The sequence below is a fragment of the Cervus canadensis genome, chromosome 5, assembly GCF_019320065.1.
Source record: "Cervus canadensis isolate Bull #8, Minnesota chromosome 5, ASM1932006v1, whole genome shotgun sequence".
Taxonomy (NCBI): domain Eukaryota; kingdom Metazoa; phylum Chordata; class Mammalia; order Artiodactyla; family Cervidae; genus Cervus; species Cervus canadensis.
This window is the reverse complement of record NC_057390.1, coordinates 69,881,963-69,907,057: the sequence shown is the minus strand read 5'-3', so window position 1 is coordinate 69,907,057 and position 25,095 is coordinate 69,881,963. Positions and strand designations below refer to the sequence as shown.

At 39.9% G+C, this 25,095-nt stretch overlaps 1 protein-coding gene across 3 annotated transcripts in view; it reads right to left on the bottom strand.

Annotated features, from left to right (window-relative positions):
* Window positions 1–7,838: 7,838 nt before the first annotated feature.
* Window positions 7,839–25,095, bottom strand: part of ASXL2 (ASXL transcriptional regulator 2) — a 119,849-nt gene continuing 102,592 nt past the window's right edge. For all 3 annotated transcript variants that reach the window (XM_043469163.1, XM_043469164.1, XM_043469165.1), the window contains 3 exons: window positions 23,456–23,561; window positions 20,236–20,947; window positions 7,839–18,806 (listed from right to left, as the gene is read on the bottom strand). In XM_043469163.1, the coding sequence (XP_043325098.1) occupies window positions 16,329–18,806; window positions 20,236–20,947; window positions 23,456–23,561 (3,296 nt within the window). In that variant the 3' untranslated portion in view covers window positions 7,839–16,328. The remainder of the gene's footprint in view (window positions 18,807–20,235; window positions 20,948–23,455; window positions 23,562–25,095) is intronic.

Genomic DNA, 25,095 nt, shown 5'->3' with positions numbered 1-25,095 from the left:
TACGAGACACAGGATGTATGACTCACGTCCCCACTCAGGGATGGGTCGGATGATGATTCTAACTGTGACGTGAGCACTTTGAATTCTGTATTTCACTTGCCATTGGCTGAATGAGCTACATTCCTTTTCTTAGAAATGAGGTTTGATTTTAAAATGTGCAAACATCTGATCTGAAATGTGCAAAATATTTGTTTCCAGTGCACTGTTTCACTTGGAACTTGTTTCAAATGTTAGGTGTGCTGGTCCAGATTCTCACATGTAATAGTTGGTCTGAGCCCACCCGCAGATGTTACACCTCTATCATAAAATCATCCACAACAGAAAGTAACTTAACTGGAATCATTTGTAGTACTGGTGGCTAACAGAATTTTGTGTTCTATTAAGCCTCATTCTTCATTTTAAAAATTTTGTTACTGGCTGCTGCCATGTGTTCTATAGCACTGCTCTAATACCAAATAAGACTTTAAAAAAGCTCCCCTGAGACAATATTTCATTGCTTGCCCTGATATATTGGCCTTCAATAATAAAACTCTTTTTGACCTCAAACCTTAATGGTGTAAGCACACATCTTGACCAAAGTACTTTCATTCTCCTGAATTTCACTAACTTTGGTTTTCAATTCAACTCTTAAGGATTCAGGTAGCGTATCTCCTGGCTTCCTTATGGCATGATATTTAATAAACACCCCACATACCTTGCACAGCTTCCCTGATAGCTTAGTTGGTAAAGAATTTGCCTGCAATGCAGGAGACCCCAGTTTGATTCCTGAGTCTGGAAGATCCTCTGGAGAAGGGATAGGCTACCCACTCCAGTATACTTGGGCTTCCCTTGTGGCTCAACTGGTAAAGAATCCAACTGCAATGCTGGAGGCCTGAGTTCGATCACTGGGTTGGGAAGATCCCCTGGAGAAGGGAAAGGCTACCCACTCCAGTATTCTGGCCTGGAGAATTGCATGGACTGTATAGCCCATGAGGTTGCAAAGAATCAGACACAACTGAGAGAATTTCACTTTCCACGTGCCTTGAACCCAGCATGTAAGGGTTGGTTAGATGGAAGAACAAGAAGAGCTTTGCAAAACTGATTATCAATGGAGCACGCAGCTGACTGTCAGGCTGCATGGTTTGCTGAGGGCCTCCTATCTGGACAGAGGGAGTTCTCACCAGGCCAATCTGCCTCCCGTTCTCAATAGAGGCGTTGTGCCTGAGACTGAAGCAGTCTCGTCCCTGCCATGGTCTTCCTGGGGCCAGCCCAGAGCATCCTCAGTCAGCTCCTTAGTCACTTCAGTCTGCTCTGTTAACAACGTGCATCTCCCGGCCCAGAGGTCAGGCCTTTTACATGGAAGCCCCAGCTGGTGAGAGGAGCTGGAATGATGAGGCCTGAAAGTTCTTCACTCTTTGTTCTTCTGATGGGTGACAGGATAATTAGTCCAAATGAGAGGCTGCCTCTCCCAGACTATATTTAGTCTAACTGCAGAGCTTTCTTTCCCCTAAGGAGACTGGGACTCCTCCCTAAGAGACGGCAGTATCAGAGGGGGATGCTATCGAGCAGGCCGCCACCGCCAAGGCAGGGCGTGCTCTCCTCTTTACAGAAGCAGGACGCTGGTGTAGCTGGTGTCCAGGACTCAGGAAACAGGGTTCTGCCCCCAGCTCTGCCACACAGACTCTGCTGACTGAGGGCCTTTATCCCCTTTGATTCTCAGATTTTTGTTTGTTAAATAAACATGGTAACCTCTTCCTCATAGGACAGTGATGAAGATGAAATGGGATAAATTTTGTAAGCATTTTATGAATTATAGATGTGTGAAACAGATGGAGGTATTGCCATAAATAAGAGAAGCACCCAAATTTCCCCCATTACACAGAGCCAGAGCCGCTTAACTCTGACATGTGAGGTTCTCTCTCTCTTATGAAGTACATCTGTCGTCATGTTCTTTCACCTCCATCTCTCTGGAACCACTGTTTCTCTCAGTCCTCAAGCACATGGTCAATGCTTAATAGATATTTGATCGAAAATATTACTATCTTCAATATAATATTAAAATAAAGAAAAATTGATTCAATAAAGAAAAAGATACACTGCATATCTAATTGTCTAAAATATGTATTTGCAAATAATTGGGGAGAGGTGATGTTTAAAGAGCATTTAAAAATTCCCAACAAGTATACTTAAAAGAGTATATCATATTGATCTGCCTTTATTTATCCCTTCAACTCTTAAAATTTAATCCTTTTAGGATAGTTTGACATCAATTTTTTAATATAATTTGAAATTAAAGTATTTAACTCTTCCTTTTTTCTGATAAGCCTTAAAAATAAACTTCTTTGCCCTTATTTTATTTCTCTCACAAGTGTAAAAGAAATTTTAAAAATTGCAAATTAAGATTTCTACCTAATTCAACATAGATATACTGAACTCCTACCATGTAGAACTGAAAAAGAAGATTGAGATCTATAGGCTTCTTTTCTGCAACTCATCCCATCATAAAATTCCAGTTACAACATACACATGGATGTCCATTCACTATCCTCTATCTTGATGCTTTGAAAGTTTTCTTCAACTAATTAGCACATGTGATTCATAGTTATTGGATAATAATGTACTTTCCCTTCTCAGTAATTCATCCTCTACCTTCCCCCTAACCCTGGCCAAGCCTTTCAGTCAAACAAAGAGATTGAAGTTTATTGCCCTAGGAGAGAACGAACACTGGCTAAAACAAAGAAGTTATAGCTCAGCTTTCTGCTTCAAGCTAGCCTTTTTATTTTTTTTAAAGTTCATTACATCAAACTAAAAAGTTTCTGCACAGCAAAGGAAATCATCAATAAAATTAAAAGGCAACTGAATAAGTAGTTGAAAATATTTGTAAATCATATATCTGATAAGGGGTTAATATCTAAAATATGTAAAAGATTCATACAACTTAATAGCAAGAAAACAATCAGGGTAATTAAAAACTGGGCAGATGCTCTGAATAGACATTTTTCCAAAGAAGACATACAGGTGGACAAGAGGTGCAGGAAAAGATGCTCAGCATCACTAAGCCTCAGGGAGATGCAAGTCAAAACCACAAGATAACACCTCACACTTGTTAGAAGAGCTGTCATCAGAAAGGCAAGAGATAAATGATGGTGAGGAGTGCACCGTTGGCAGGAATGTAAACTGGTGCAGCCACTGCAGAAAACAGTATGGAAGTTCCTCAAAAATTAAAAAAATAGATCAACATGTGATCTAGCGATTCCAATTCTTGTTATTCATCCGAAGAAAACAAAAACACTAGCTTGAACACACGCACCCCAAAGATCACTTCAGCATCACTTATAATAGCCAACATATGGAAGCAACCTCAGTGTCCATCAATGGATGATTGGTTAAAGAAATTTTATAAGACATGGAGGAATCTTAAATGCATATTACTGAAAGAAGGCAATCTGAAAAGTTTATGTACAGTATGATTTCAATACATGACACTCAAGAAAAGGCAAAATATGGAGACAATGAAAAGATTAGGGTTTGCCAGGTGTTGGGGGTAGCGAAAGGGATGAATAGGTGGAGCGCACAGGATTTTTAGGGCAGTGAAATAATTTTGTACCACATTATAATGGTGGATAAATGTCATTATCCATTTGTCAAAACCGATAGAAGGTACAACAGTAATGTAAACTATGAACTTTGGGTGATAATGATGTGCCAGTGGATTTTAACAAATACACAGCTCTGGTGTGGGAGGTTGGTAGTCAGGAAGGTTGTGGGTGTATGTTAATGCTCCATACCTTCCCCTCAATTTTGCTGTAACCTCTGAAAGTGCTCTAAAAAAAGTTTATTAAAAATTCACAAATCAAAAACTGAAAGAATTGCAAAGAGAGAGGAATCTACCACTCTAGTTGAAAATTTCCATATTCCTTTCTTAATAACTGATATAGAGCAAGTAGACAGAAAAATCAATAAAAATATGGACAACTTTATCAACCACATTGACCTAATTGACATTTATGGTACACAATGCAGCAGACTACACACTTTTCTTTTCAAACATACTCAATGTTATGAGCCATAAAACAAGTCAATAGATTTAGAAGAATTCAAGTCACACAAAATGTGTCCTCTGCTCTGCTCAATGTTATATGGCAGCCTGGATGGGAGGGGAATTTAGAGGAGAATGACATGTACATGCATGGCTGAATCCCTTTGCTGTCCTCCTAAAACTATCACAACATTGTTAATCAGCTATATACTTTAATATAAAATAAAAAGCTTTTAAAAACTATGTTCTCTGGCTATAATGAAATTAAAATAGAAATCTGTAAGAGACTGATATCTAAAAATTCTTCAAATACTTTGAAACTAGATAACATCTCTAAATTACACATGGGTCAAAGAAGAAATCAAAATCAAAGTTAGAACGTATCTTGAACTGCAGAGAAATAAAGCAACAGCATATCAAAATTGTTGGCATGATACTGAAGGAGTAATTAGGGGGAAATTTATAAGTACTAAACATTATAAAAAAATTGTTAAATTAATGACATCTCGTTAAATTAATGACATCAGCTTCTATATTAAGACATTAGACAAAAAAGAACAAATTAAGCCTAAAATAAGCAAAAGAAATGAAACACAATAATAAGCATTAGAGCAGGAATCAATGAAAAAAACTCAGAAAAACCAATAGAGAAAATCAATGAATCCAAAGTTGGTTTAATATTCTGAAGCCAATCAACATAATTCATAATATTAACAAAATGAAAAAGAAAACCCATATCAAATCAATAGATGCAGAAAAAGCACTTGACAAAATCCAATTTCCACTCCTAATTAAAAATAAAAAACAAAACCCAACTTTCAGCAGGTATAGAAGGGAACATCCTCAGCCTGATGAAGGGCATCTAGGAAAAACCTTTAGCTACCATCAAACTTTAATACACTGTGTGTGCGTGTGTTCAGTTGTGTCTGACTCTTTGCGACCCCATGGACTGCAGCACACCAGACTTCCCTGTCCTTCACTATCTCCTGGAATTTGCTCAAACTCATGTCCATTGAGTTGGTGATGCCATCCAAGCATCTCATCCTCTTTTGCCCCCTTCTCTTTCTGCCCTCAATCTTCCAGCATGAGGGGCTTTTCTAATGAGTTGGCTCTTCACATCACGTAGCCAAAGTACTGGAGCTTCAGCTTCAGCCTCAGTCCTTCCAGTGAATATTCAGGGTTGATTTTCTTTAGGACTGGTTTGATCTCCTCACTGTCCAAGGGACTCTCAAGAGTCTTCTCCATCACCACAGTTTGAAAGCATCAATTCTTTGGTGCTCAGCCTTCTTTATGGTCCAACTCTCACATCTGTACATGACTACTGGAAAAGCCATAGCTTTGACTAGACAGACCTTTGTTGGCAAAGTGACTTCTTTGCTTTTTAATACGCTGTCTAGGTTTGTCATAACTTTTCTTGCAAGGAGCAAGTGTCTTTTAATTTCATGGCTGCAGTCACCATCTGCAGTGATTTTGGAGCCCAAGAAAGTAAAATCTGCCACTATTTCCATTGTTTCCCCATCGATTTTCTGGGAAGTGATGGGACTGGATGCCACATGATCTTAGTTTTTTGAATGTTGAGTTTTAAGCCAATTTTTCACTCTCCTCTTTCACCTTCATCAAGAGGCTCTTTATTTCCTCCACTTTCTGCCATTAGGGTGGCATCATCTGCCTATCTGAGGTTATTGGTATTTCTCCCAGCAAACTTGATTCAAGCTTGTAACTCATCCAGCCTGGCATTTCACATGATGTACTCTTTTTTTTTTTTTTTCTAGTTATATGATTTTTTTTTTTCGTTTTTTTATTTTTTTTATTAGTTGGAGGCTAATTACTTCACAACATTTCAGTGGGTTTTGTCATACATCGATATGAATCAGCCATAGATTTACACATATTCCCCATCCCGATCCCCCCTCCCACCTCCCTCTCCACCCGATTCCTCTGGGTCTTCCCAGTGCACCAGGCCCGAGCACTTGTCACATGCATCCCACCTGGGCTGGTGACACATGATGTACTCTTGCCCAAAAGTTAAATAGCAGGGTTCCTGGTTGTACTTGGTTCTATTCTCAGCTTAGGTCCAAGGACACTTTTCTGAGCCGTTGCATAGGGTGGTCTCCAAAACTTTTGCTTCCTCAAAGATACATGGCTTCTTCTAAGATCATCACTAGTTTCTCTAGTGCTATAGAGTTTTTCTGAACTCCATGGGTGGAACTTACGCTATTTCCTTAAAATCTTTTAAATTAATCTTCTTGTTGCTCAGATGAGAAAATGTCACACAAGTTTTATTTCACTACCCACTTTGTTTTCTTTTGCTTTTGTTTTCTATTGTAGTAAAATAAACATAAAATATGCCATTTTAACCATTTTCAAGAGAACAGTTTCAAGTGTACAGTTGGTACTGAGTACATTCACACCATTACGCAACCACTGCTACCATCCATCTCTAGAACTTTAAACGCTAACTCCCCATCCCCCTTCACCCTTACTCCCTGGCAACCACCATTCTACTTTGTAGGAATTTTGATTATTCTACTCCACCTCATATAAACGGAATCATACAGTATTTGTCCTTTTATTTCTGGCTTATTTAACTTAGCATAATGTCCTCAAGGCTCATCCATGTTGTAGTATGTGTCAGGATTTCATTTCTTAAGATTGAATAATATCCCATCATATGTATATACCACATTGAATATTCATTCATTCGAGTCATTCCATCTTTTAGCTAATGTGAATAGTGTTGCTTTGAACATTAGTTTACAAATACCTGTTTCTGCCTTCATTTCTTTTTGGTGTACATCCAGAAATTGCTGGATCATTGGGTACGTCCATTTATTTTTTTGAGAAACATTTATACCATTTTCCATAGTTGGTGTACCTATTTATATTTCCAATGCACAAGGATTCAATTTTTCTATATTCTTGCCAACAGTTTTATTTTTTGACAATATAGCTATCCTAGTACATGTGAAGTTGTATCTCATTGTAGTTTTGTATTTCCTTAGTAATTAGCAAGGCAGAGCATATTTTCATTTGCTTATTGGCTACCTGTACATTTTTGGAGACCTATACAAGTCCTTTACTCGAGTCCTTTATTCAAGTACTTTTTAAATTGGTTATGTTGTAGGAATTCCTTATATATTCTGAAAACTGACTTAAATATATGATTTGTAAATATTTTCTCCCATTCTGTGGGCTGTCTTCTGTTGATAATGCCCTTTGATTCACAAGTTTTTAATTTTTAATGAAATCCAGTTTATCTTTTGTCACCTGTGCTTTTGGCATCATATCCAAGAAATCATTGTCAAATCCAATTATGATTTTTCTTGTTTTCTTTGAAGAGTTTTAGCTATGTTTAGGTCTTTCATCCATTTAAGTTAGTTTTTATGTATGGTGTAGAGGAAGGGTCTGATTTTATTTTCTTGCACACGGATATCAAAATTTCCCAACATTTACTGAAAGACTGCCCTTTTCTCATTGATTTTTCTTGGCACCATTATAAAAAATTACTTGACCATGTATTTGAAGGTTCATTTCTGGGCTCTCTATTCCATTTGCTTCCATTTCTGTCTTTATGCCAATACCGCCGTATCTTTGTAGTATCGGTTTCCTTTTAATTTTTGAAATGCATTCACTCTTTATGAGTGAATGCTCATGTTGAGTTCTTTGAGTGCTGCCTGAAGAGACTGGCACTCTCTGTAATACCCAAATTTAGCCAGGACCCAGGAACAGCTGTGCAATCAGGTACAGGGGAAGGGGAAACAAACAGCTGAGTCATTCAATATGGTGTCTGGTTTCTTTGGAAAAGAAAAGGCACAGTCACTAGAGTAAAACTGTATGCCTTTATTCAACATAAAATGAATCATTAAGATAAAATACAGTTTGTCCATGTGCAGAAACATTATTATACATTCAATCCTGAAGGTAGTTTTATATGACCAGTAAGAGAAACAGTCTAAAAGTAGGAAGAATAAAGACAAGAGTGAGAAGGAGCTAAAAGGCAGAGCTTTATCTGTCAAAGTGCTAAGGCCTATGCGTACAAAAATTTTAAAGTAAGACCAACTAAGGTCATTTCTTCCATTCTGATTTCTCTTGGTGCTGGTGAAAGTCTTAAGGTATGAAGCAATGATTCTCAGAATATGGGTTTAAAAAAATAGGTCGTAGCACTTATGGTTAAAAGTTTTTAATTTCTAGAGTTTCATTTATCATGTACTCTAGATCTTTCATGGGTTCTAAAAATTTCATAACAAACTTTCTAATGACAAACTTGCTCTTCACTAAGTTTATTATCAGAGTAAAACTGTCAGGTCCTTTTCAGCGCAGATTCTGTCTCTGTATACAACGAACAGGAAACCAATTTTGAGACTCTGTAAGAGTTTCATTTATTTAAAGCTTGTTCAAAATGATTACATATGGATTCAGCTGGGTTCCCTTCAAACCACTATGCCTGAAAATCTAAAATGAAAACAATGGCTGACATGGAGTTCAAGTCTAACTCCAGTGTTTCTAAGCTCTAGGTATCTGAAAACATTAGACACTGGTTTTTGAAAAGAACTGACTCAAGAAATAAAAGATTTTACATACCACACTTTCCATAGGAAGGACATAGACTGTGTGTATAATAATAGTTCTAAAGTATCTTCAGGTATTTTGATAACATTTAGTGCATTGCTTTCTTACTGGGCTAATCTGAATATTAAACATTATTTACAAAGAGGATCCAAGTGCTCTAGTTGGTTTAATATAGAATTTTTCTGAGCCAATGTCTGCATCACTTAGCCACAGGTGCACAACCTTAAATGCTGAGCAGTGGCAAAAGCTGTCACTAGATAATATAGTTCAATAGAAAACCATCCCTTAGCCCACAAAATGCCTCACATCAAATTCCATGTTCCACTCATGGCAATTCATTACATTATAGGAATCCAAAACCTTAAAAAAAAAAAAAAGTTTCAGTATAAGGATAAAAATAATCTTAGGTTTTAATCTATCTTAAATCCAATCTTGGATTTATCTTTCTTCTTCCCTATGCATTCACTAGGCTTTGCAGCCAAGATGAAAATCAGGATTTTCCCTTTAGTTTCTTTTGAGCTTGAAGAACCAGGAAAGCTCAATTTGCAGTTATTCTTCATGAATGCCGGGTATCTAGTCACAGCCCACCTCCACAACTGATCAGCTCTCTCTTCCAAGTTTAGTCTGTGACAAGGAAATCTTTGTAGGCATGCTTGCCCTTTTTAGGTTAAGACTGAGAGATACACAGTGGTACAGATTCCTTAGTTTATACAGTCCTTCTAAAAGGAACCCAATCTTCTCTTTAAGGTCATTAAGTATAAGGAAAACACAGGCTATCTACCCTTACTTCCTGGACAGACTTGAGACTGTATTACATGGTGGAATACACCTAATACCTTTTTGACTGAAAGGTGAACATGGATATTTTGGAATACAGAAATTCAAGTTGCAAACCCATAATCCAGGTAAAGAAAGTTCAAGAGTAAGCACTGAGAAAATAATTTATCCTTTTAAAATCTTTCTACTGGAAAGTCATAAAGAATTAGGATTTAGGCCACTTTACAAGGGCAAGTGTCCTACTGAAGCCTCTTTTAATTCAAGTTCTATGTAGAAAGGTGTGTGTGTGTGGGGGGGGCAGTCAATTCTACAATACTAGAATAAAAAGAACATTAATTTTATCCATAATGGAGGGGGAAAGGGAATGAAAATATCTTTTTAAGTTTTAAATGAACACACTTCCTTCTCACCAGTCTACAAGATGGAAATCAAGCTTTTTTATTTCCGTTAGCTTATTTTGGGTTTGACAGGAAAGCTGCTTTACCAAACTGTTAGTTGAAAACAAGATGAAGTATCTTTACTGACATACTGAACAGAATGACTTTCTCAATCTAGGTATTACCAAGAGATTTCTTGAAATTTCTATTAATCTCTAGATCTTCAAATGACAGTTGTCAAAAGGAGGTAAATTTTATCAACTTGGCTCACTCCCACACTGAATTTTCATGCAGGGGGAATGCCTCTTTTCTTTCTTCATGTTTTGCCACTGTGCTTTGCTCAGTGCCTCAAAGACCTCTATTTCATAGTTCATTTACTCTTATTAAATGTCCAATGTATCTTGGGAAGTAGCATATATTACTCCTTGAGCTCTGAACTAGACCCATGCTATACGGTTCTTCCTTTAGGAAAGCCTTTTACATGACTGCTTTTACCTTTGCTTAACCAGAACTTTAGCACAGTGCTTAGCACATAGGTGTTCAAAAGATATTTGAACATCATGATTTATGTACAGAAACAACTAGAAAACACTGAAATTTGATTTGTGGAGCCCACTCTTGGTCAACTAGTGTTAAAAAGCAATGAACACAGGTTTCTAAGACTCTGTGACATAAATAAAGGAAAGCTGGGGATCCAAGTTGAAGCTGTGTTCTGGTGTATTGCTTTCTAAACCAACTACAGTCCTTGAGGTCCTATGTCACTACCTGAACATGAATTTTACTTCCTGTGAGGTAGGAATAACAGTTAAGTATGCATCAGAAATTGAGGGGGGGGGGGCCCATCCTTGTAAATGGTTATCATGATTGGTTCACACACTTTGAAATATTTCACCTTCATTCTTATCTACCAAATATGGGAATTATGAGGCACATGTTCCCGAGGATTTTTTTCCTTTAGAAGTGTTTTTCCAGTAAAGATTTAGTGCTGTTCTCTTAGGCGTCTATTTTCAACATGTTTGGGCAACCCTATGTATGAGTTTTCAATTTTTTAAAAATAATAAGGCTGTCTATTAGAAAAACATTCTCGGCCTCCAACTAATAAAAATAAATTAAAAAAAAGAAAAAAGAAAAACATTCTCAGGACTTCCCTGGTGGTCCAGTGGTTAAGACTCTGCATCCTGAATGCAGGAAGCATGCACTTTATCCCTGGTCAGGAAGATCAGATCCTGCATGCCGCCCAAAGTGGCATACTCTTTTAAAAAAGTATTTTATATATTCTAATTTCCAAAAATTGCAATTTTTATCAGTGAAAATCACCACAGCAATTATGGAGAGAACTAGTAAACTACAATTAAGTGTTTCATAGGTCATTAAGATATATTCTTCAAACTCTGACCTTACTTCCTTTCAGGTCACCAATAAAGTTATATATTATTCATTTTTAAAGAATGGGCTATATTTCTTTATTTCCAAAGACTATCTAGGTATCCTCTGCTCTTCAGTCATATCCTAGAACTAAATATTTACAATCTCAAAATGACTTCTGGAGAGCAGGACTCCAGGTTATCTCCAGGTATGTGGTTAACCTCTCCTCTAACATTTGGCTCAGTCCTCATTTCCATAAACATATTTCTTGGCATTAGAAGAGCAACATTCAAGTTTTCTTAGCCCTTCTGTCTCCAGATCAATTGGGAAAGACATAAAACTGGCTATGAAATTCACTTCTCAAAGGGAAACAGAATGATTTCTATTATCTTCATGAGATTATTTCTTCATGTAAACTCTATGGCCTGAAGGTGGTGGCAGAGAATGTTAATCAGTTATTAACCACTGTGGAAAAAGAAAAACCTACTCCCCCCCTTACAGGTATTTTCTTATCATTCTTTGTCTTAGAAGCATACTACATGTCAATGTATGACAAAAACCACTACAATATTGTAAAGTAATTAGCCTCCAACTAATAAAAATAAATGGAAAAAAAAAAAAGAATGCACTGTGTTTTGTTTTGACTTTCCCAGCAGTAACATTAGGTGGTTAGGAGAGAAAACAAATTTAAGGGTGAAAGCAGAGACAGACAGATCGGGAGAATGTAATATTTTTACTAGAGTTCTGAAAGAAATACACTACCCTGATTTATCACAAATTTCTCATTTTACTATCTTCTGTGCAATCTGTTGGTAATCTTCCAAGAGCAGTATAAGGCAACAGCTGAGGGCCCTTACCCGCACCCCTTTCACATGTATGTCAGACCTCAAGATGCATCAAATACTCCAAGGCTGTTCATTTTCACTTTAATTATCTTTTACTTAATAATAAAATGAAAAATAAGAATATATGAATACATACAATCTATACACATATATTTATTGCAAATACTTAAAATTCTTATGTAAAATGATTTTTCTATACTTGTGAAAAAATATGTTTTTAAATGGTGTTGACACCAACTTCTCTGTACATACCCTCAATTCCAATGTTAACAATTCCTTTAAAAAGGCAAAAGACACAAAAGTTTAGCATTTACCAAACCAGTCTCTACAAACCTTTAAGCCAGAAGGAAAAAAAATAGCTTGTGGTAAATAAGTCAATTATCTTTTAAAATAAAAAATAAACTCCAAAACGTCCCCTTATTGCATTTTCTTATTTTTTGGAAATAATCTGAGTGTCTTTGAGTAACTTTCTTTGAAATAATTTGTGCCTTAACAGTGAGGTCCTACATTAAACATACCTTATATGAGAAATTCAAAGTCTTCCACTGTCACTTTTTACATAGATATTAAAATATATATTACTTAAAATATATTACTGGAAAGCTATTTTTTAAAATTGATCTTTAATAGTTGTATCAAATGTAAAGCATTAAAAAAAATAAAGTAACCAAGAATCTATGAAGCTCTTACTTCAACTTTAGGAACTGTTTTACCTATTGTTCTCTTTCAATAGGTTATGTAGGTATTGAAACACGGTAGGAAAGATCCCTGCTTATTATTATATTTCTCAGAGTCTCTTTGGACTATTCTATGAATTGAGCTGAAAGCTACCCTTGGCCAAGTTTTTTTTGTTTTTTTACTTAGCACATTTTTACTTAGCACATTGTTGTAATGAAATGGGGAGACTTTTCTCTCCTTGCTGTGAAGTGAAATCCCTAAGTCACAGAGAAAACCCTAGTACTGCTTACTGACAGCTCTAAACAGTGATGTCATGACCAGAAAAGACTCCCTCATTTTAACAAATAATTTCACCCAAGAGGCCTTCAGGACTCTTAGGTGAAGAAAGGCAGTAAGAAATTAGGATGGTAAACTATCCGATTATGAATGAGTTTATGCCTTCACCTGGAAGGCAATAAGGTCTTCTTCTGGCTATTTATTTAAATTTGTGGTATCTACACTGTGTGCCTTCCCAGCCCATATAAGTATGCTTCCCCACCACAAGAAAAATTTCCCGTCTGCCAGGTCTAATTTTTAAAAAATGTTACATGGGGTACTACAGACAGCTTCAGTATCTTCAACATAGGTTATTATGTAGGGCAAACAACTTCAGGTTATTTGGCTTTTTTGTTTGTTTAATAGGAGGAAGAATTTTAATAAAAAATCTTTAAGATTCAGGGAGCCTTCTCTACTAGACAACTTAGAATATTTGTCAGTGAGACTGAGGTGATAGATACACCATTAATGCCATCTCCCCAAGGTGACCCGCAGTGTAAGGTTACCTGAAGGCAGAGAAGATACCCTGGAGGCATCAGCATCAGGCAACATGCCTGACTAGTCACTGGAAATAGTGCAACTTAATACCATAAAAATAAGCTGAGCACTTATTAGACACATTCCAGACTGAACTGAAAGGTAAAGTAACTGAAAACCTACGATTAAAAACTGCTTGAAAGGTACTGGAATATGATATTCTAGTAATTTAAAGGTTTTATTGTTCCTACTGCTTCATTTTTGAAAGAGCCAGATTCTAATTTTTGTTCTTTCAGTTCAGTCAGCATTGTAAGATGACCTTCTACCTGACACCACTGTTTCGAAACAAACTGACAAACAGACTGCATTCAATTTTGTACCAATCTAACAGCATCTATTTTCTCATTTAGTCAAGATTGAGGCAGTGCACCTAGCTGACGATGTACTATTTTATTAGCTGGGGATTATTTGTAAAGAGAATCTGGTGAATGGTACTGCTTAGGGCCTCTCTGCAAGAGCCTGGGTCAAGATGAATAGGCACAATATGGTTTGCTCTCTAAACGGACGTGAAAATCCCTGATGCCTTTCCTCCTTTCCTGGTTAGTCTGTCCATCCTTAGATGAAGAGAACTGTGGAGGAGAGACTTTCTATGATAGGAAAGGCGTGAAGAAGAAAAATCATTTTGAAAATTCAAATTGATCATTCAAGTTCACCGTAGGGTCAGTTCTGAAACAGTCAACCACTGCAGGCAGGCAGGCCATCCCTCAGTCCTGCCACTAAAGTGGGGAGTGAGAAAGCTAGGAATGGAGAGTTTTAACTATCAACAGGTCTTTTAAACACCCCTTGGGATTACCCAGGGCACTGACAATTTGAGAACAGAACCATGGTTTCTGATTTCTACTGGTTACTGGCTGGAGAACTTGCTCCTTATCCCTGGATCCTTGCAGATTTCTTATCTGTTAGCTATGTGTGTGCTGGAAGAAAAATGGAAGTTAGAAGAACATCAAATTGTCTTGGCTGAAATAGAACACAGATATTAACCCTCTATGTGCTTTGGGCCATAAAAAACTCAGAAACAAACAAACAAACAAAGAACAAAAGTAAATAGTTTCTTGTGGGTTTGAAAGTATTAAGAGTGTACGTATAATTTGAGAGGTGAGGTAGGGAGGGGTTGGTAGTACAATGGGGGCAAAGCTAAGATTATTACTGTCTACTTTCCCCTATCTGGAATGTGACCCCTTAATTAAGGAGTTTAAACTGTTCTGCATTTTGTATATATCACATCCTGAATATTAAGCACGATGACGACTGTGCTAGGTGGCACTAATACACGTTCTTTACACACATAGAATTAGGAGATTTGAAATCAATATGCAAACGATGCACACTGACAATCCCCAACTTTTTTTTTTTTTAATCCCCAACTTTTTAATACCAAATTCTGGTAAACTGTAGATTTATTTTCATGTTCTTTAACCGTGACCTAAACACATGTATTCAAAATTCTTCAGTAACGAGACAGGATTCAACAAAAAGGAAACAAAAAAAAGGAAAAAACAAAAATTTGGAGTCAGTATCTCTTCCTTTCTAAATGTTCCCTTAGTCATTCACTAAAGCCCCTTTACATTAGAAACTTCTAATGTTTAGACAGCAGTAATCCAAAACAGGGGACATATTTTCTAAAAGAGGAAAAGTGTCTGACTTTTACAGTGTGTATGCCACACATATATGTTCAAAGTAATATAATTAAGATGACTTCCATGCTCCTCAAATGCCTGGGAGGTCAAAACAGATATAACAGCATGGGGCAAATGTGGTATTAAAGAGTTTTTCTACCTGTAGATACAGCTGACTGTAGAACATTAGGTAACAGGTTGGAGAAAAGAGGGGGAGAGAGAGGGGCTACTTTGTTTCTAGTGTTAAAATTGTCCTCCAAAGTTCCTTAAATTCAGTTCAACAATTTCTGCACCTTTACTCTGCTTACCCAACAAAACACCTTATCACTGACACTTCTCTGTTAATTTTGTACTAGTATTTCAAACTTGTTTGTAAGCTCCCATGAATGACTAAATCCTCAGGGATTATTGCTGGACTCACTGCCCTGCACAGGTGATGGTGACCCGAGGGGTCTAGTGAGGCAACCCTTTCATAGTTCACACTCTCTTCTTCAGGGCAAAGAAGTGGGATTAGGGAATGGCAGGGATTCATAAACTGCAAGCAGAGTGCCTGGCAATAGGACTGGTCTGTGGAAATCAAGAACCAACTCAGAACTTTCAGAGTCAGAAACACTACCTATGAAATTAATGCCTTATCAAAAATAAGAACTGGAGCAGGTTCCACCTAGGTAAAGGGAGTGAGTAAACCCTCAATCTAAATTCTGCAAAGGCTGAAGAATCTATGTAAAGCCTGCGGTCAGACTGTCAAGACATAACCAACATGAACAGTCATTTCCTCAGACCATTCCTCCACTCCTTCCTTTCTATAGCCTCTCAGGAAAGGGCAGAAGGGAAATCGCTGCCTTTTACCATGTGTGGCATTAAACTTTTCACATGAAGTGAAAAGTCACATGAAGTGGAACAGCAATCTGAAGTCAAAGTAATACATCATTACCTAAACACCTGGAAAAATGTTAAAACGAGATGTGACATATTTACATGATTTTGTAAGTGCAAACTTGTCACAAATTCACAAAGTCTTGCTCGACTTGGACTTACTATACAAGGTGCTCTTTCTCTAAAATGTAAGATCTGTATTCTGTGTTCCTGATTAAGTAACACTTGTCTCTTAAGACAACTCAAACTGAAACCTACTTGTTTATTTCTATGATTCCAAAAGAATGCAAAAACCACATCTATCAACCCTTCCCCATTCCTGTCTCCTTTACAGAGTGCTTTCTTTCTGATCTCATTACCGAACAACGAGGCAGGAGACACACAGTTTGGAAGGGCCGATGCAATCATCGTGGCAGAAGGCTCCACAGCCCTTGCACATGATCATGGCTTTCAATCGGCAGTAACATTTTGAAGGTGTGTCCTCTATGCTGTTCTCTTCAGGAAAGGCCTGGACAGGAATGGTCTGGCCGTGGCTGCCGGCATTCATGGCCTGGCTGGCAGGGATAGCCGTGACAGTCACTGAAAAGGACATGACATCACCAACATTGCTAGGCACCTGACTACAGTCGGGCATCCCCGGGACAGCAGAGTTGTGGTCCATGTCCGATGAGGTGGAGACGTTGATCATGCCTCTGTAGCTTGGCCCGATCTGTGTGGGGCTCCCGTACAGCTTTGGGGTTTGCAGTGGTGGAAGGAGGAGAGACTGATGGGTAGGACTGTCTGCAGGCAGAGGAAGAGACGTAGAATTGAAAAGCTCTGGGCTGCTCCGCATGGTCTTACCTCTCACTGCATGAGCCATCTGCTTCTGCGCTGCCTGAATAAAATCTCTGGCTAGGGTCTTCTCGTCAAAGGTTTGGCCTCGAGTGAACAGGTAATTCTCCTTACTAAAAGGGGTCTGTTCAGGCACTGGTGTCTCTGCCTTCACTTTCTTTTCAGCTGCACAGTCACTGGTGGACAGGGTTTCTCTACTGTGTGGTCCTGAACTTGCATCACACTTGCCAGAACTCTGGGCGGCCTGCGGCTCCTCCTTCACCAGGACAGATTCTTGCTCATCATCAGTACTTTCCTCGTCAGTATCATCTTCCTTCCCACTGCTACTATCTCCTGCTGCATTTTTACAGTCTGTGTATCCCATTTTCAAGGCCTCAGTGGGACTACTCAGACAAAATCGGTCTTCGGGGTTCACAGAATGGGTCCTCCTAAAGCTCTCTGAACCCCGGCCATATGTGGAAATATTAAGTAAGTAGTGACCTGCCATTGCAGGCTTGGATGTCCTTCTGCCAGCAAAACCCAGCATGAACCTCTGACTTGTGGAGATGTCCTCGAACTGGAAACCTGAGTGAGTAAAGCTGAACTGCGAGGGCTGCACAAATGAGAGAATGTTCTGCCTCCGAACCCTCTGGCTGAGAGTCTGAAGAATCTGATCTTGGGTGGCCTTACTGAGTCCTTCTTGGTACTGGTGTGTGTCAATGCCAGAGTCCCTTAGATCCTTACCTGAAAAGAGCTGCAGGGGTCTTGGAACCTGGGGGAGCTGCTTGCTTTGCAAAGTTTTACCCAGGTGCTGTGCAGCTGGATGGGACTGTCTCTCGTGAACTTCCTCTCTGGTGCTGTTCTCTGTCATGCTGGTACCCACGAGTGCTCCTACCCTCTTCTCCTCTTTTGTAGTGAGTGGAACAGTTTTCATTTCAACTTTGGTGAGAGGTTTAGGCAGAATTTGCTCCATGGGAACATCTTTGCCCTGCAGCAGCTGAGTTACCAAAGGATTATTAGCAGGGATACTAGAGCTTGGCCTTGAAATGGGTCCATTCATATGTGAAGAAGTTCCCAGAGTTTTAAGGCTAGAAGTTGCCGGCAAAGTGCTCAAGGATGGAGCTGATCCGGTAGGCGCTGTGGTTATGCTGACCTGGTGCACAGGGAGCTTCTCTAAAGTGGCTGTCGTTAACAGAGATGTTAAAGGGGAGGAGGTTAGATCCACTGAAGCGCTAGCACTTATCTCTGCTGAGGCTGGAGGATTTGGGGCATTCTTACTAGAACCTGCTTTAGGCTCTACTGTGCCAGCGGCTGCAAAATGAACAGGTGAGGCACCCGCCATCAGAGGAGGATCTGCTGGAGCTGGAGGTGCTTTCTCCTGCCTACCGTTACTAGGCCCTTGCTGCTGGCTAAGAGAGGCCACAGTGCCTGTTGCCCTGGGGGGATTTAGTTTTTCATTACTTAATTTTCCTAAAGCTGGCGGGAGTGCGTGAGTGTGGGCTGGTGAGGGGACACCTGCGCATGCTCCACCGACGGCAGATGCGGGAGGCACTGAGGGGGTTTGCTGTAGTTGTGCTCCAGGGCCACTATGAGTCTGTGGCTGGCCTGCGGTCCTGGTCTCAGACTGGGACTGAGAGTCTGGCCCAGCGGGTAAAAGCTCTCTCGTACCTCCCCTGCTTCCAGTTCCTGCCAGTTCCAGTGCGGGGCTCTTGCCAGGCTCACTGACTCTGTCTGAGTCAGGATCCCCTCCTCTAGCAGTTCTCCTTTCACCCCCCTCCCCTGGACCCTGTCCACCGCCTGGGCCAGGTCCTGGAATGGTCCCTCCAACTGAGGCGGCAGCAGCGGCTGCGGCGGCGGCGGCGGCGGCTGCCCTCTGTGCTTTGACCAGCTGGGCTTTTGCTTTGATGTCTGCAAGGGTTCTGGCTCCTGTTCTGTTAGGACTAGTGATGGAGATTGGAAAACGAGCCCTGGGAGAGACCTGCGATGTAGGAAACGGCATGGGAGAGATTCTGGAGACCGGGATCTGAAAGAATTAAGGGGGGAAGAAAAAAACAACAGAACTTAGCTTTCTTTTATAAGAGTAACAAAACTTCATTAACACAAATTCTGAGAATAGGGTGAACACTATGACAAGGATGGGAGGCCTGTGGCTAAGAGACCAATCCATGGAGACAGCCACACAGGTCCGTCTCTAGGGTCCCTTCACCTCCTCTATTGGTGCCAAAGACTCTCCTCCATTGACATTCACTCCCACCCAAAGTCGCAAAGCTCTTTTCTCAACACAACTCTGTCTTAATGTCACTACTACTCACAATAGCTGATCATTTAAGATACAGACCTTTCTATGATATCTGCTTAAAATGTGCGTAAAAGCAAGAAGAGCAACAGAAAAAATAAAGTGGCACACTACTGTTGCTGTTTAGTCACGAAGTCATGTCCATCTCTTTGCGACCCCATGGACTGTAGCCCACCAAGCTCCTTTGTCCATGGGATTTCCCAGGCTAGAATACCGCAGAGGGTTGCCATTTTCTTCTGCAGGGGGGGTCTTCCCAATCCCGGGATCAAACCTGTGTCTCCTGCATTGGCAGGAGAATTCTTTACCAGTGAGCCACCTGGGAAGCCTGTCTTTTTATTTCTTGGCTTTACTACGAGGTCCAGGGGAAATTTCTTGTTCTCTTTTACAGACTCACACATGTACAGCTAAGCATACAGGCTGAATTATCTCAAATTACAGAGGCCTCTGGATAGCACAAAAAGAAAGACAATGTGTAACCCACCCCACTCACCCAAGAAGGAGTATGTACATATTGTGTACACTGTGAACCGAAGTCATCCTCACTGTCTGCTGGCATTATACTTATTTGTAGAACTTTAAAAAAATATATGTGCCCTAAGTCCTATCCCTAAAATTAAAAATTAGAACTCCCAGAGAAAAAATGCATTTCTAAAAACCGTGTGGGGAGATTCTGAATGCATCATTAGGTCTGAAAACACTCAAAACATCAAATCAGTTATGGCAGCAATGAAAGGGTCAAGGTACACTTAAACATCATGGCTCTTGATACAAAGATACATGATCTCTTATATCAATGACCTCCTCCTGTTTACTATTATACTTACAGAATACTTTCCATAATTGTCTTAAAATACAGGAGTAGCCAGCAGGGAGGGTGGGTGGAAGTGGATTACATTAGATTCTCAGATATTTGAATAAGTATTCAAATCCCAATAAAGATCTGTAAGGATCTACTTTTTATTATTTTTTTTTTAGGATCTACTTCTAAATGCCTGTTTCTTAGTAATTTTACTCATATACGACCATGGTTACATGCATATCAAATACATACCACTGCTTCCACATTAAGAAACATCACAAACACTTGAAATTTAGTAGGCAAAACCAAAAACTTGTTCAGACCATCTCTCCTCTTCAATTCTTCCTGCTCTCTTACCTTGAGAGGTGGCACTCTCCGCACCTGGAACCTGTCCCCTCTACTGAGAAAGGGCTGTGGGGAGACTTGAAATGGCTGCTGGTGCTGGCGGTGCTCATTGACACGCGGCCTTTTCTCCCAGCTTGTCGGGGCCTCTTCTTGGGTGAGAGAAGATTTCCTCTTGAGGCTTTCTGGGCTGTGATCAGCCAGTGTTGATGGAGGCTCTTTCATAGTTGTCTCCTGTGGACCTGCTTCTACTGTGGGCTTCATTACTGTTGTTTCTACCCCAGGACTCTTGGGTTTGCTCAGGGCTGTAAGTAAAGCTTCCTGGCTTTCATTTTTATTACAATTTGAAGGTGTAGTGAGATGATTCTCTTTCTCAGATTCCTGTTCAGCAGAGGCAACTGGCTTTTGCTCCATAAGAGCCTCATCCTTCGGGCATTTGATGGGAGGAATGCTGCTAAGCTCATCTGTATTGGTAGCTGGGGAAAGACGGGGCTCTGTGGAGTGTGGCTGCGTCTTATCTTGGCTTTCATGTTCTTCTTTCCTGACTGGTGATGGCATCTGCAGTACTTCTTCCTTAGATTCTAACTGGGGAATTACTGGGACTACACTGACAGGTGAGGCCTCTGAAGGAAGTGTAGATTTTGGTTGCTCAGCTGGGGTTTTCTTTACTTTGGGATCATTGGGTGAAGCTGTCAATTTCTTTGAGTCTTCAAGAGTCAGGCCAGAACTAAAAGGTGGAAGAAAAAAAATACTGTAGTTGAGACATCGCCTATGTTATTGAATATATTATGAGATAATGTATACGGCAATATCTGGAAGAACCTGTGATACTTAACAGGTAGTCTTTATATATTATCATCACTATTATTAATATTAGTGAAAGGTCTGGAGCTAGAGCACCTGGATTCAGGCCCTGGCTCTGACACCTACCATCATGTGATATTAAGTGAGTGAGCAGCCTCTCTGCCTCAGTTTCTTTAACAGTGGTGGTGTTCAGTCCCTAAGTCATGTTCAACTCTTTGCAACCCCATGGACTGCAGCATGCCAGGCTTCCCTGTTCTTCACTATCTCCCAGAGTTTGTTCAAATTCATGTTCATTGAATCAGTCATACTATCCAACCACCTAATTTCTTTAATAGTACATTGAAGCTAATCACTTCACAGTGTTGCTAGGATGAGTAACTAATGCATGTAAAGTACTTAGAACAGTGTATCTAGGATATAATAAAACCTCAATGTAATGTTAATTATCATTATTACTTCTGCTTACAAAGGAGCTACATTGTCTAGAGGCATGCACCACAGACTTCCCACAGAGAAGTGAAGGAAGTCAAAGACTCATGTCCCTTAGGATTGTGGGTTTGGACGATAATCAGCTTGGACAGCAAGGAGATCAAACCAGTCCATCCTAAAGGAAATCAATCCTGAATATTCAGTGGAATATGCTGATGCTGAAGCTGAAGCTCCAATACTTTGGCCACCTAATGTGAAGAACTGACTCTCTGGTAAAGCCCTTGATGCTGGGAAAGATTGAAGGCAGGAGGAGAAAGGGATGACAGAGGATGAGATGGTTGGATGGCATCACCGACTCAATGGACATGAGTTTGAGTAAGCTCCCATGAGTTGGTGATGGACAGGGAAGCCTGGTGTGCTGCGGTCCATGGGGCTGCAAAGAGTCAGACACAACTGAGCAACTGAACTGAACAGTTTTGTTCTGAAGTCCCATAGAAAGGCTGGCCCAAGAAATCTAAGGAAACCAGAGGAGATAGTAGGAGAGTTGACTAATCTCTATAGGTTGAAAATGAAAACTGAATTTTTGGAAAGCCCGTTTAAATTTTACTTGGTATAGCTCTAAAATTCTGAGATTAAGCACCTCTGAGCTATCTTGGGAATGAAGGCCAAGTAGGACTTCCTGGCTAACAGCTAGACTACCCTGGAGGGTTTACTACAGATTTCCCCTAATGTCTCAGAATATTACAAGTAGAAATGAGATAGTCCTCTTTGGTGACTTCAAATAATCAGTCCTGTACCCCTGAGATGGAATGGCTAAGGACAAATTTGTACAGTAATCAAATGTAGTCCTTCCCAAAAAGCTGGCAGAAAGTAACAGCTAAAAACAGAAAGATCCAAGAATGGCTGTAATGCTTTATCTACCTAGTAAGGAGGGAATGAACAATATTTACAGAATAACTGCTACCTGTGATCATGGTCTAAATGTATTCACTTTGGTTTTTGTAGAACAGCTCAAAGATCACACAAAGAAGGTAAAAAAACCAGTGTACTGGGCTCTTCATTTCATTAAGAATCACTTCTGAAATGACCACAAAAGGGAATAAGGACATGGAGATAAGGAAGAGAGCCATTTGTTTTCAAGCTATGATTATGGCGTACCCTTAAAGGTTGCCATTAGGTATACATAAGGAAGGAAGAGAAACTGACAGTAAGACTCTGGGCATGAGTCTTCAATTCTGTTTCAAACAATACTGCTCCACTGTCGTCTATTAAGTGTCCCCATTAACTTTTTTTTTCCTGGGTCGGGGCGGGGTGCTTGGGATGCTTCATGGCTTATGGGATCTTAGTTCCCCGACCAGGGCCTGAACCTGTGCCACTGCAGTGAAAGTGCTGACTGCTAACCACTGGACTGCTAGGGAATTCCTCCCACTAAGATTCTGTGAGGCAAAAAACAAGACTCAGACTACAGTGCCTTAAGAAAAGGGTCTGTATCAGCTATGTAATTCACAGCTGAATCATACACATGATTCAGCTATGTGTATCTCCCAGAGTGTCTTTTAGAGAAGAAAGGCTGTTTAATTACCTGTTAATATTATGGTATGTATTATAGGATTCCTTAGTGATTCTGGATAAGTTATCCTATTGTGGGATAACTGCCTACAGTTAAAAAAAAAAAAAAGGATAGAACTTCTATATTCTTATGTATTAAAAAGTTACTGGAAAAAAAGCCAATCTATGCAAAGAAAGGACTCTAATTCAAGAAAATAAAATCTTTTCTTTTTTTAAAGAAACTATACCATCTATAATGGCAATGCGTTAAAGAGTACAAGATTACAAGAAATCCAATTCTGTGTACCTAAGAATTATAAGAAGAAAAAATTTTCTTGGTAAAAAAAATTGAGGAAAATTGCAGACTAGATTTTCTGGGAAGGTAGTAAGATGGAGTAACACATGACACACGTATAGGAATTAACATTTGGTTTACAAAATCTCTTGATATTACCTCTGACCATAGTAGCTTTCAAAGAATTGTTCTTTCCACGGCTCTACTTTTTTCTCCTTCTCAATCTCTTGTCGAATTCTCACCTGCATCTCCGGTGTAAACTCACCTACAATGTACCAAAAAAAGAGATGTTCAATAGGAAAATGTTATTGCAGCTTTCCACTACTGGTAGATCATGATAGAGTCATGAAGGAGTAATACTATCATGTGAAAGTAACAGAAATTTCCCCAAATTCCTCACTGTAAGGGAGAACTACCTAAGTGCCATAAGTTGAAACATACACACTTGCATACCACTCCATGTAGTATCCAGTACTCAGCTGAGTTTAAGTGGGCTTTTCTCTGGGCTTTCCTTGTATCACTCCCTTCCAGCTCCAAATATTCCCTATAGATTCTTTATAAACTTTTTTTTCCACTGGAAAAAATAGTCATATGCTTTCGATAAATAATGACATTGGACATTTTATTATTTAAGTTTTATTTAATGTGGGAGACCTGGGTTTGATCCCTGGGTTGGGAAGATACCCTCGAGAAGGGAAAGGCTACCCACTCCAGTATTCTGGCCTGAAGAATTCCATGGACTGTGTAATCCATGGGTCGCAGAGAGTTGGACATGACTGAGTGACTTTCGCTTTCACTTTCTCTGAGACAATTTGTATTTTAGGCCTTTTAGCTTTAACAGCCAGAGAAGGCAATGGCAACCCACTCCAGTGTTCTTGCCTGGAAAATCCCATGGACGGAGGAGCCTGGTAGGCTGCAGCCCATGGGGTCGCTAAGAGTCGGACACGACTGAGTGACTTCACTTTCACTCTCATGCATTGGAGAAGGAAATGGCAACCCACTTGAGTGTTCTTGCCTGGAGAATCCCAGGGATGGGGGAGCCTGGTGGGCTGCCGTCTATGGGGTTGCACAGAGTTGGATATGACTGAAGTGACTCAGCAGCAGCAGCAGCAGCTTTAACAGCATAATGAACAGCTATGGCCCTGCTTAAAGACATTTTGAAGTTCCAGTGTAAAGGTAGGGAGCTATTTTTGGAGTTGTCAGTTTTCTAATTGTTCCAGAAAGTGTATGAGTCTAGTGCCCTAGCAACAAGACACAATATGCCAAAGACTCAGCTGCTCTGAATATGCCACTTATTTTCATACACTACCAACCACACCTCAAGCCTTCCCACTCCATCCGTAGAGAACAATGAATGTGCTTGGTTCAGTTCAGTTCAGTTGCTCAGTCATGTCCAACTCTTTGCGACCCCATGAATCGCAGCACGCCAGGCCTCCCTGTACATCACCAACTCCCGGGGTTTACTCAAACTCATGTCCATTGAGTCGGTGATGCCATCCAACCATCTCATCCTCTGTCGTCCCCTTCTCCTCCTGCCCCCAATCCCTCCCAGCATCACGGTCTATTCCAATGAGTCAACTCTTCGCATCAGGTGGTCAAAGCACTGGAGTTTCAGCTTCAGCATCAGTCCTTCCAATGAACACCCAGGACTGACTTCCTTTAGGATGGACCAGTTGGATCTCCTCGCAGTCCAAGGGACTCTCAAGAGTCTTCTCCAACACCACAGTTCAAAAGCATCAGTTCTTCGGTGCTCAGCTTTCTTCACAGTCCAACTTTCACATGCATACATGACCAATGAA